The sequence below is a fragment of the Citrus sinensis genome, chromosome 6, assembly GCF_022201045.2.
Source record: "Citrus sinensis cultivar Valencia sweet orange chromosome 6, DVS_A1.0, whole genome shotgun sequence".
In the NCBI taxonomy this organism is placed as follows: Eukaryota; Viridiplantae; Streptophyta; class Magnoliopsida; order Sapindales; family Rutaceae; genus Citrus; species Citrus sinensis.
This window is the reverse complement of record NC_068561.1, coordinates 20,092,478-20,106,024: the sequence shown is the minus strand read 5'-3', so window position 1 is coordinate 20,106,024 and position 13,547 is coordinate 20,092,478. Positions and strand designations below refer to the sequence as shown.

The window sequence follows — 13,547 nt, the reverse complement described above, 5'->3', positions numbered from 1 at the left end:
ATTTTGAAAGGGAATTTGGAGATGATCACCGTATACAAGCAAGCAAATTGACATCACGCCTTCAATTCGTGTCACAATTTAAGCCAAAAAATGATAAATTTTATTTGTCGCATCTAGCAAGCAAAGCGCAACATGATGTTATCACATGAGCAACTGTTTCTTCAACACACGTAAGGCAAAGCATGTGATAAAGTCTCTGAAGCTCGATCAAAAGTTGTGGCCACGAACTAATTTTCATCATCAGATTTTATTTGAAAGAGATAGAGCTAAGCAGACAGTCGACTAAACAACGTGCCAACACCATTACTTTCCCCCCTTTTTTTCATTTTCAATAATATTAATATTAATACTGTTCGACAAATTAAATAAATTGATAAGTAGAAAATTTTAAATTCTAAAAATTAGAAGAAAAAAAAGACGGCGAAAATATGATGCATTACTGACTAGTGAGTGTGAGTGCGTTCCATTTGTCTTTTGAAGACGTGCAGTCACAAATAACAATTGCGTGTTTTGGTGTTATTTCTCCAACGAATCCATAGTGCCGACCTCTTTGTGTTGGCCAAAACAAAAATCTAATCAATAATTTGTAATTTTGCTTTTCATTCCAATCATAAACTTACTCTTTTGAATTCTTAATACGTTTGAAGAAATCTCAAAAGTTATAATGTTCACTTAGTAATCTTAAAACTATTTTTACAGAAAGAGTTTAGATGGTTAAGGAAATTACTAAGTATTAAGTAGGATTATATTTTTCTTTTTTGGGTAGATAGTTGTATGGGTCTCCAAGCGGAAGTAGTTTCACAAATTTTAAGCAATAAAAACATTTAATCAAAATTATTGCGCTTCTAATAAACAAAGTCTTTGAGTATTTATCCTAATTGAATGCGTTAGAAGATATAAATTGATATTATTAAATTTACTCTTAAATTTGCTTAAGTTTGTTTATGTTACTCAAATTTTTAGTTAAAGATGAGACACTACTTACTTGCACAACTCAAAGATTTTAAACTAAAGAAATATGAATTTTCTTATTAAAAATGAACCCGTAAAATGAGCTACCTCTAAAGTAAAAATGGTCTTTTATTTGTGAAGAAGAAAACTAGGGTTTAGGATTTCAGTCTGTTTTCGGTTTACTATCTAAAAGAAAGGGCCAAATTAATGGTCTACAGTGTACAGAGTAAACTGTACATAAGCCGTGCTTGCGTTATAATAAATAAATTGCCAAATTAATAATGTCCGGCTAAAAAAAAAAAACCAAAACACGTACCTAACGCGCGTTTGTTGTACTGTCAAATAAAACCGGAGCCTACATTCTTCTAGAATCTCGATAGACACGGAGCATTGAAAACCAACCGGTGCGGACCAGTCTGACGTGTAATTCTTAACCGTGCATGATTGAAAGGTGGGCTCACGCTCTCTACCGCGGGTGGGGGTAAACTATCAACCAAACCACAAACTGGGAATCTGATGTGACGAGTACAGGCATGCGGAGACCAAAGGTGAACAATCACCCTTTACTGTTTCAACGCGACGATGGAAGGGCAGAATTTCAATGGAAGGAGGTGAAATTATTGTGTGAATTTAACCGCAGACAATTGTTGCCAGAGCTCTAGTTGGCTTGGCCGCAAATCAGGCTAGAGGTGAGCAAGCAGGGCCCACGTTCGCACATGCGAATGACTTTCTTGGGGCCCACAGCTGGAGCAGTTTTGTTGCCCAGAATCCAGATATTTTCGGCAAAGGTGATCAGTATTTCAACAAGTAGTCCCACCAAGTAAATCGAAGATCTGATCAGGTGAATTTTGACCATGATCGGTTGCCATCACCGGCTGTAATTTCGCGAGACGCCACCGATGAAAAAGTTTGAATACATTTATTAAATTCCTTCAAATATTTCAAATAAAATACGTAAAACAAAAATTTAAGAAATGCAATGAGAAAAGCAAACCACTCCTTCATTAATGATGTTGAGGGTTCATATCTTTTCCTTTTCCAGTGTTATTAAAATGTTGATGGCACTGAAAATCAAACCTAAACCTTCAAATTTTTTTTTTTTAATCACTATCTAGAAGAGATCGGATTGATTAAACTACTAACACCCGCAAGTCAATAAATATATATTTTTTTTATGTATATATTTTGACGCGGTATAGGGTAGCTAATCAAGACTTTTTCATTTAATTAAATCAGAAATTGATGTTAAACAAGGTGTGTTTAATTTGACATTCAGTTGATTACTGATATAACTACAAAATAATTCTTCTTAGTCCACCTTCTAGATTGAAGGGTTTAAAAAGTAACTTTATTGCATTTTCATCATCAATAGTACCAAAATGAATAAGGCCTTCAATTAATGTCACAAAAAACTGTTCATGTATATATATCATTAATCATTTCCCTAAATATTGATAATCTTTAAAAGAAAATTATATATGACAGTGACTTTATTAAATTAAAAAAAAAAAAAAGCCCAATAAGAAAACGTATAAATGGTTCCTTTAAGGCTATGATATTGTCAACTATGGTTGGCCTCTATCCCGAAGGAGATAAAATTTCATCGGCATGGCATCAAATCCTAGTCATTGTTAATTGAATACGAAAAAGAACTTTGACTCCTCAATGAGTCTCTATTTAACTTTAATCTCTTCAAAACTTTCCCCCCATTTCACTTAACTTCAGGTTTGTTCCCATTGATTTTGTTTGAACAAAGGCTATTTTGCGTTAATATAGGGATCGCCCCGAAATAGTATTTTTTAAAAAATACCTTAAATGATTATAAATTTCAGTTTATCTTTGTTTTTATTCATAAGATAAGAAAAATTTGAGGATGTATTAGTATGATTTTTTTTTTACCTTGTTAAAAGAAACAGGAATGAGTTAAGATTTAACTTTAAAAATTATCAGTTTACGAAGAATAATTCAAAATCAACTCTTATTCTTAATATTCGGCCACATCAAATAAATGGTGGTTTTTAATAAACGATTAATTTTGGTATTTTGTTTAAGTTGTGTAATTTAGTCAAAAACCTATGTAGTGATGAGTGATTGGTATAAAATTTTTTGTTCAATATGTTAAATTTATTCATTAAAAAATTGGTATAGTATAGTATTCTTGCTCCCATATGGATTTAAATGACTTTTGTATTTAAAATGTGAGTCTATTTCGCGTTCAATTTAAACATTCTTATAATGGCTACATACATTACGGTACCATACCCCAAATTTTGGCTTTATGTGAAGCTACATAAGATGAATAAACAGGAGATGACGAGAACAAGACGATCATAAATTATTGGGCATACGTAACCCAATGGGTATCATAATCAAATCCCTTTTTTCTTTAATTTATTAATTATTTTTCGTGCGATGCTCATGTTATGTCAACATCAACTCATTTGTCCACTTCTAATGTGGTGCGTAGAAGCTACCCTTTGGTTTCCCACAACATTCAGCCGGGAGTCTAAATCGACAACGCTAGAATTATATTTGTTCTATGGAAACGTTTAATGGGTGGTGGCTTAAATTTCTAATTCAAGGGCCACTTTTTTTCCAAAATTATAGGTACACGTAATTGATTGTGTGTGGTTAGATTAGACAATTGGGTCACGCAATAACTAAAATAATTAACTGTATAATTATTTGATTGACGATGACAAATTGCACCAAAGATAACGTTAGCGAGACTTTTCCACTAACCTAAAGAATTTTCTAGGTTTTATATAACCAAAAAGTGGAGGATTTTATTGTATTAAAGTAGGTTATATTAACGCATGTTTTAAACTCATGTATATGTTTAAAAAATGGAAAGAAAATATTGAACGAATAACTCGGTGAAATTTAATCGAAGTTGATCATGTTTCAACTTAATTATAAGTGATATTGTTACGTTGCTTTCATCTATTATTATCATATAGGAAATGAATAATATAGAGTAGCTGCGCTGCCCAAATGAGTTATTAGTCAACTATTCTTTAATTCAACGATGTATTTTTGTAATTTAGGTTCAAGTATATGTGTGTTGTCAAAGTCCAATCATTATTATATTTATGGGGTCCTATGGAAAATATATATATATATATATATTATGTGCTTCTCGAACACACGCACATAATATATATATATATAACTATTGTTAGAAAAATCAATAAGTTTCAATCGTTTTAAAAGTTTAATACTAGAATGTGATACACGATTGACCGCAACTTCGATAAAAAAAAGATGGGACTTCCCTTAATAATGTGACGAATTTTATTACTTGCAGTGGAGATAGTGATGTGCGCAATTTAAGTCTCTGAAATTAAAATAAGATGGGATTTAAATTTGCTAGGTGATTCGCAAATGATTGAATTTTTAAATCTTGTTTGAAACGTGCCTCTTTACCCACCTTCCTACAGCTGATTTTGAAATGCAGGAAAACAATAGTTTTTAGATTTTGATTTTGAAAATCAATTTTATCCTTTAATACAATTTTATAAATATACTTAAAATTATTACCTAAATCCAAAATTATCCTTATTCAAATTAGAAATAAAATTAATATTTTAATAAATTTTATTATAATTCATCAATATAAATTTATTAATATCGATTTGTTGATCAAATTATTATTAAATTTGTTTCACTATATTATAAATTTAATTATCAATTGTTTTAAGATAACAAATAAAAAATAAAATCAATATGTTATAAATTTTATTTTTAGTAAAAAATATTATAATACACAATTAAAAATATTATATGTACATGTTTTTATATGTATAAGTAAATTTTATCCTATATTATGTACATTTTAGTCTTTTGTTTTCTTTCAACAGTTTAACAATAAAATTTATCAAACGTCCATAACTGCTTTCAAAACTCACAGTACTTCTAAAAACAGAATTTACCAAACACTTAATTGATTCTTTTCACAACTGATTCTTTTTACAGCACAACTAATAACAATTATTTTAAAAGTTACAGCATTCCCAAATTAACCCTAAAAGCATTTTGATCGATTATTAAGCTTTTGATTACGAAACTCACTTTTTATTTTACTGGTAATTTTACTTACTATCACAATTGCGTGTAACGCATTGGCATCCAAGACCAAAGGGCCGTCCTTTTCAGTGCATGCACATTTAAAAACAAAAGGAACCCAAAATCAAAATTGAACTTGATTGTTTAATATGAATGGAGAGAAAATCCAACATTGGTAATGAATTCGTGTGGTAGCAATGTTTCCATGTTGATGGCACTTGAAACCTATCTTGACTTGGAGCAACGCTCCCCGCGCTTCGGCCCAATCTGATGGGATTCTATATTTATGGGCTCAACTAAAATTATTTGGACTTCTTAATCGGCCTATGTGTAATTTTATTGCGAATTAGAATATAGTTTTTTTTTTTTTTTAAAAAAAAAAGAACACTTGATCATCTATTTGTTTTGAGGTATTAAAAAAGGCCCAATATATATGTAACCAATGATTACGCAAGGTATGAACTTCAAATTCTCACATGCTTATCATGGAAATAATGGTGTTGTGAATCTACAGACATCTACCGACGGAGGGTAAGAAGCCCCTCTCTAAATATCCGAATAGCTTTCCTGGCTATAATTTTCCTCGGTATTGTCTTATACTGCAATATCTCTTTATAATAATATTCAGTATACGAATAACTTCTTTATAGTTATAATAAGAATAAAATTCATATTATAATATATGTTAGTTTTTTTAAAAATTACGTTTATCTCTTTTATTAATGTATAAACTTTGGATTTGACATGCTTAATTAATTATTAATATACTTCATACTCTTTTTTTTTTTTTTCATCTCTATATCTATTGCACTAAGAATCATTAAGTTAAAACAATAATTTTTGTAACTACACCTTTATTGAGTTGTAATTTTTTGATAGTAATAAAATTATTTAGTCCCAACATTATGATTATAAAAATGTTTTACTATAGTAGAGTTCCTCCTCATTTTATTTTAAAAAATAATTCACTAAGTATCCCGACTACCTAAAAGGGTGTATAATCAAGTGAATTTCAGACACTTTTTATTTTATTAACCTAGTAGTTTGAGTTATAAGAAGATAAGTGATTAAAAAAATAAATTGAGTCTTAACCACTCCCTACATTTTCAAAATTAAAGGAAAAAAATTTCCCCTCATCGTACCAAAAAATAGTAAACTCTTGTAACTTTGTTGAAAAATGAGACCAAGTTGTTATAATTTACATAGAGATTGAACACATAAATATACAAAAAGTTGAAAAAGATCATAAACCCACCACTCTAATTGTACACCGTCTCAAATTTCAGAAATGGACACAAATTGTACAACAACAACAACACATATGGGTAAAATTGTAGACGAAGAATTACATGCAATTCTGGGATTGGAGGGTCCTATTTTGAATCATCCCTTTATACAGAATTTGCCTGTTGAGAGGCATTTCTCACAAATTCACCAGCTTTGCTCATCGAGTTTCTCTTGCGATATTCTTTGTTATTCCCCGATGGCTCTACCACATCATCGGCAAATCGTACCTTTTTCTTCTCATGATACTTCTCGGGTCCTACGATCACATAAAAATACACAAATTAACACAAACCCTTTTTTAAAAAAAGAAAAGAAAAGAAAAAGAAGAAAATAAATTAAAAAAATTTTAAAACAAAACGTAACCACAAATTTCGCTTTCAATTTTCTTCATGAAATCAGAGAGGAGACGTTTGTGAACTTGGCTTGCAACAAGAACAACACTTCCTGAAACAGCAAAAACTGCCATGAATCCCATTCCCATTGAAGCTCCCATTGTAGATATTTGTTCTTTCTCCCAAGTAATGATTTTCTGAAAGAGAAAAGAAAAAATTTACAGCGATAGTTGGCAACAAATACTACAAAAATTCGTTGTTTTCATACGCAACGACATGGAAAAGGCCAAATGATGATAAAAATGAGAGTGATGGAGAGAAAGAAAACATTTCTTGGAAACAAGATAAAGGAAAATGAAAAAAAGTTATTGATAGGGAGGGAGTTTGGATGACGGGCTGACGTTTATATGAGAAAATGATCGAATAAATAAATATTTAAGGGAGCTTTGGAAATGGACGGCTTATACAATGAAAAGGTTCTCCGTCAATAAATAATATTTGTTTATTTATGTTTTTTTTTTTAATTTACTGTTCTCATTTGGCAGTTGACTCACTGTTTGTATTTAAAGGCAGGGACACAAATTTTTAATTTTGATTTTGATTTTGTTATTTTTAGATTATCCAGAAAGATTTATGAATTTTGCTTGCCATTTAAACCCAGATAAATTCATCATTTTTTATATTTCATGGAAACACATTAATTTATTTCTCTTTTTTGGGGTATTTTAATTTTGGGAAAGGAAATAAATCAAAATCATTTATTAATTCTTTTCTGTAATATAATATAGCAGAATAATAATTAATTGACATTAGAAAAAAAAACTTGCAAATCAGGAATAAATAGGAAGAAGAAGAAGAAGAAGAAGAAGAAGAAGAAGAAGAAATTTGCAATTAAGAAATTATAAATTCAACTCAGATCTTGAAATATTAAACAGCTCAGATTTTGTTTGGCCGGCCATATTTGACCAACTCAGATCGATTAATCCCCTCGCGTCGACAAATGTAAACAAGTAATCGATCAATTACTTTAATCCGTGTGTTAATGAGCAAAGAAATTTCAAGCCACGAGTAATGAAGTTTGACAAATTTGAACAAATTGTACTGCGGACTCCAGTTAAGCTTGATGTTTATCGGAAGACGCTCAATTAAATGAGAATTAATTTTTTTTTGAGGAAAAAAAGAAAAAAAATAATTTGGTCAAATTTGTGAAGATGTTTATTTAAAAAAAAAATTGAGGAATAATGTTGCAAAAATCATAAATAAAATAAAAAAATAACCGGGCTTGCTTCTAGAAGAAGCCGTTCCAACTTCCAAGTACTTTGGGAGTTGAGGAGTGCATACACTCGTTTTGTCGTTTCACCACGGCGTATTATGATTGGTTGGGGGATCTTGGTCTCTTTTTGATGTAATTTGCTCTAATTTTTGGGAAAAAGAGAAAGTTTAACAAATCTAGCTCAAAATAATAATAATAATAATGTCATTATTATTTTAGAGTTGCTCTAAGATAAAATACGAATCATAACTATACGTAAAGTGATAAATAGTAAAAAAACACGTTATAACTTTTATTGTTGTGGTTATGAAGAAATGCGTCACAGTACGATAGTTCAAACACAATCGAATCTTAATAATAATAAGAAGAAGAATCATAAAAAAAAAGTTATTTATCCAACATTAGATTTTTTTAAATCAACAACTCAAGATTTGCTATAATATACAGGAAAACCAATAATATAGTTTTTTAATTTAAATCAAAATGAAAATTTTCACTTACTAAACACCCATCCTCTCTCCATATTTTTACTTAAATTTGAGTGATAGCCAATGTAAAACACATTTACAATCATCCGATAATATATAAATTTTGATTAGATAGGTAGGGTCACTCTTGTTGTGGAGAGTGACGTCTCACATGTCCAGCTCTCACTGAGAGAGAAGTGCAGTGAGACCCGCAGCTCTCCTAAAGAGAGCTAAACACACATGAAGTAATTCTTCATTTGGAGAGCAACGCACCTTATGCGATCAATTCTCATAATATTTATATGTGCTTAATTACTAAATCATTTAATATTTCAAAAATGACTAAATCATTGAACTCCTAGTACTAACTATTTTATTTTTATTTTTATTTTCCACCGGAATGAGTTTATTTGTACCAAATCCAATGATCGAAATAAAGATGCAACCAACCCAGCAATCCATCATTTTAAAATAAATAAATAAATAGAAGAAAATCAAGCAAAATGATGGTTAATAAACATCGGGTAAAAGCTCGTTTAGTCTCTATATTTTGAAGTTAGTACTCGTTTAGTCCCTATATTTTTAAAAATACCTCAAACCATCCCTACCATTAAATTATTGACACTTTTGCCATTATCTTTTGTTCCTTTTAACTTATTTTTATAATATTGCCCTATTATAATAATTTTTTAGACATTATTAAAAAGAAAAAAATAACCCTATTATAATAATTTTTTTAGACATTATTAAAAAGAAAAAAAATAAATTACCACTTTAAAACCAAAAAATAAAATAAAATAAAAAATATATATATTAATTTTTGTGGAACACACTCTTGAGTTAAAATATTAATTTTTCTAAAAAAATTGATAATGTAATTTTTTACGATATTAATTTTTTAGACATACGTGAGCTTCCACAAAAATTAATATATACCTTTTTTGTTTTTATTTTATTTTTGAGTTTAATTTGATAATTTAATTTTTTATTAATATCCAAAAAAGAAACATTATTGTAAAAATATAATATTGTAAAAGCAAGTTAAAAATTAAAAAAAATAATGGTATAAGTGTCAATATTTAGTAGCAGGGACGTTTTGAGATGTTTTTAAAAATACAGGGACTAAATGGATACTAACCTCATAATATAGGAACTAAACAAGCTTTTACCCATAAACATCCCTTTTGAATGTTTAAGAACTTTGAGATTAATTTTCAGATATTCGAGGAATTGTTACTAATTGAAATGATTTATTGGCCAATATGAGAATTAAAAAATATTAAATTACTTTTTCGAAGAATCATCTGACGTGTTCTTTTTTCGGTATCATAACCTTCATATATCAGAACCCAAGTTATACTCAAGATAACTATATAAAAAACAAGCGTTATTGAAAAACCAATAATTTTTTTTTAATTCTCAAATTTTGTTAAGTTTACAATTATTGCCGAATATTTAACAAATTATGATTTGTCTAAATATTTCTATTTTTTTATTTTATCAAAGGATAACCGTTTAGTTTTTATTATTAGAAAGTATATTGCTTTTTAAAATTAAAAAAAAAAAAAAAAAAAACCAACCATGTGATTTCCAACGTCAAATGTCGGCAGTTGTCATTCACAAATCTCGTGACACACGTCTGAAAATGTCGTGTAATTAAAAGTGGGTCACGTGGGCGAGACAACGGACCAGTCCAAAAATAACGAAGATTGTGGACTGAATTGAGGCTCAAATAAATTTACGACACTCTTAATTGGGCCATTTGGGCCTTCTATTCTTTTAGTCAAAAACGAAAGAGCGTTGCTTTAGACACCCAAGTATATTATTAACTGTCAGAGCTCCATTTCTAGATAACCTCATTACAATTCCACTTTCCGTTTTATCTTTTGAGTACCGCCGCCAATAACTTCGGCTGAGTGATATACTTATGCATAGGGATGGGGAGGGGAGGGGATCAATCTCCCTGTATTCATCTATGATATTTTGCGTATGTTACCGTCTCCTTTTTATCTCCGTCAAAATTATTTAAGAGAATCTTCATCCCCTCCCCGAATAATAACAGGGGATCCCCGAGGGTCCCCGATCCCCGAATAACTAATACATTTTTTTTGTTTTCGATTTTAAGTTAATCATATTAAAATAAAAAATTCAAATAAAAGTAAAGTTCGAAATATATCTTACATTAATATCCATTACAAAAGTCACATACATTAAATTAGTAAGTAACGCAGCATGCAAGGGATACAAATTATTATGAACAAATTAATAGCCTAATACAAAATTGTTATAAATAAAATCAAATTTAGATTCAAAATTAACTTTTCAATGGTGGCGTGGACACTTTATAAATGTGGACTATTCCCTTTACAACATAATAGTTAAGTCGAAGCAAATCAAGAGCAAATATTAAATTAGATTAGATATTAAAACTGTGATTTGCTGTGGACAATTATAACATCTAAAAATAAATAAATAATAGATTTAAGTTTAAAATATTTAATGAATATTAAAATTAAAACAAAAGTTTTGGGCTAATAGAATTTGTCCGGTCTTTTTAATGTCATAAATAAAAATGTAGGACTTTAATTAGTTAATTAGGTCTAAAAGTTTAATAATATAAATATTTTGATATTTTTTATTTTTACCAATACTTATAATTTTATAATTCAAATTTTATTATTTATTTACTAGTAATTTTAAAAAATAAAAATTAAATTACAAATTAAAATGGGGAAATGGGTAAGGGATGGGGATTCCACCTCATCCCCATCCCCTCCCCGAATAAGAAATTGGGTAAAAAAATTTCCCCGTCCCCTTCCCTGAATAAGAAATTAGGTATGAAATTATCCCCATACTCTCTCCGAATGGGAAAAATCTCCGAGGGTACCCGTCCCGTGGGGATTTTTGCCATCCCTACTTATGCAGAGACAATTAGTCTGCCAGCAAGCAACTTACAACTACCCATATTATGATATTAATTTAGCTAATACAATTTATTTATTTAGTTCTCTATTTCTTTATATTTTTCATGTAGGGCAGGTATCATACGTATCACGTACGTATTCGTAAAATATTTGTCATTTTCAATTACCAGAGTCTGTGTTGATCCATATTGGGGCTGTGGCCCAATACACCAAATGCCGTGAAAGATTGAAAGGGTAACCATTGCCCCCCGAATGAGCCCATGCCGTAGATTCTTGAATTACCCCTAAACAAAATTTATAATTGTAGTTCAAATTTTAAAATATTAAACAAAATGCTCTAGAGTTAGGGATGATAATGGGGTGGGGGTGGGGGTGGAGAGGCCTACCCCATTTCCCACCCCATTAAAATTTTTTGCCTCTATTCCCACCTAATTCCCTAATAAATTTAGTGAGGTGGGGATGGAGAATCCCCATGTAGGAAATGATTTCCTCATCCCCACATCATTCCCCATTTATTTATTTTATAATATATATAAATACATTATTTTAGTAAGTTAAAAATTAGAAATTTAAAATAAAATCATCATCATATTATAAAGTATTTAAATTCTTTTAAAAAAATATCTAAAAGTTTGAAACAATATCTTAAAATGATATTAAAAATGAAAAATATTTAAAGAGCGTAACACCTTAAAAGAGAAAAGAAAATATAACAATATTTCAGAGTTGAAAAATATTATAAAATTTTCTTTCATTCATATCTTGTTTATATTGCATAAAAAATTTTTAAAAAACTATTAATTGACATTATAATTAATAAAATAAAAATTATTAAATAAAAATTAAAAATATATTTATATATAAATTAATGGGGATTGGGGTGGAGGTGGAATGAGGAGTACAAAATCAAATCCCACCCCATTAAGAATTTGAGAATTATTTTCGCCCTACTCTCCAGCCCCTTCCTCAAATTATTCAAAACTTTCTCCATTTGGGGTGGGACTCCATGGGATCCCAAACCCGTGGAGGATTTTGCCATCCTTATCTAGAGTGTTATTTAATAACCTCAATCACCTTTTTTTTAATTACTTCAACTATTAATTATTTATAGTATTTAAAGTGTAATATATATATATATATATATATTTGATATGGATATAATTTAATCTCAATAATTTAAAATTAGATAGAATTCCATAATTGATTATTTACCAAATCAAGAAACCGACTGGTAATAATCAGCATCTACCTAATAAAGAACATAAAACACTCAACCCCAAAACAAATCGCTAATTTCAATTTTCAAAGTGTAATGTACAGACATCCAATTGCATGGTGAATGATCAAGTATGAAGGCATGGTTTCAGCCATAGATTAGATCACATAACAAAATAAAATAAAACCAAATCACATTCACAAATCAAATCAAGTCTTTCAACAATTTGTATCGGAAAGGAAAAAAAACAAATAAATAAATATTACATCTTAAGATCCCATAGCAATGTAACACAATCTACAACAAACCAATAACAATAGTACTGATAATGCAATCACATCTTTAACCCATTGAAATTTGAACAGACACAAAAACCCAAGTATGGATTAAGATTACATTAACATATCAAAGAAAGATACCTATATGAGCTTTTGAGCTGAAAAATTCACTCTTCGTTGCCCAATCAGGAAGTTAGGTAAAAGACTGGATGAAGAAAGAGATGCAGAAGCTTGAAGCAGGCGCAGGAGATCGAGAGGAAAACGACGCCGTATACAATTCTCAGACCCATTTCTTGAAAATTTGAGAGTCTATTTTTGGATCGCGAATTGAAGAAGGTTACTGTGAAAGAACTTGGAACTTTTGAGGGAAGTTTTCAGTTGGTAAAGTGCGAGCGAGAGGGAGAGTTGGGATTTGATTTATTAACTTTTTGCACGTTTCGGTTGAGCGGGTCGACACGCCTGAAATCAGATAGGACTGTCACGTGGGTTTGTTCGGTTGCGTGCACATGTACGGTTGTGGCACTGGGTAAGCATCGTTTAATTAAGGCAACTATCGCTTCGCTTTAAAGCAAAGAATTCTTTAATGGGTTGTTTAATAACGTTGGAATCCCTCGTGTTTTAAATTTATCAATAAAGAATATCATTTTTCCACTCGTACCAGGTGGATGCCTCAACTCGTATTTGAAATACCCTTCCAATTCAATATTCAATCATTACTCAGGTTTCCACCACTATTCATGAGAGTATATTTGTT

General features: G+C 30.0%; 1 protein-coding gene across 1 annotated transcript; it reads right to left on the bottom strand.

Annotated features, from left to right (window-relative positions):
* Window positions 1–6,155: 6,155 nt before the first annotated feature.
* Window positions 6,156–7,109, bottom strand: LOC102612786 (uncharacterized). The gene is made up of 2 exons (XM_006481577.4): window positions 6,667–7,109; window positions 6,156–6,559 (listed from the first exon to the last, which is right to left on the bottom strand). Exons 1-2 carry the CDS (start codon window positions 6,794–6,796, stop codon window positions 6,408–6,410), a joined length of 282 nt encoding a protein of 93 aa, XP_006481640.1. The 5' UTR covers window positions 6,797–7,109; the 3' UTR covers window positions 6,156–6,407.
* Between the last annotated feature and the right edge of the window lie 6,438 nt (window positions 7,110–13,547).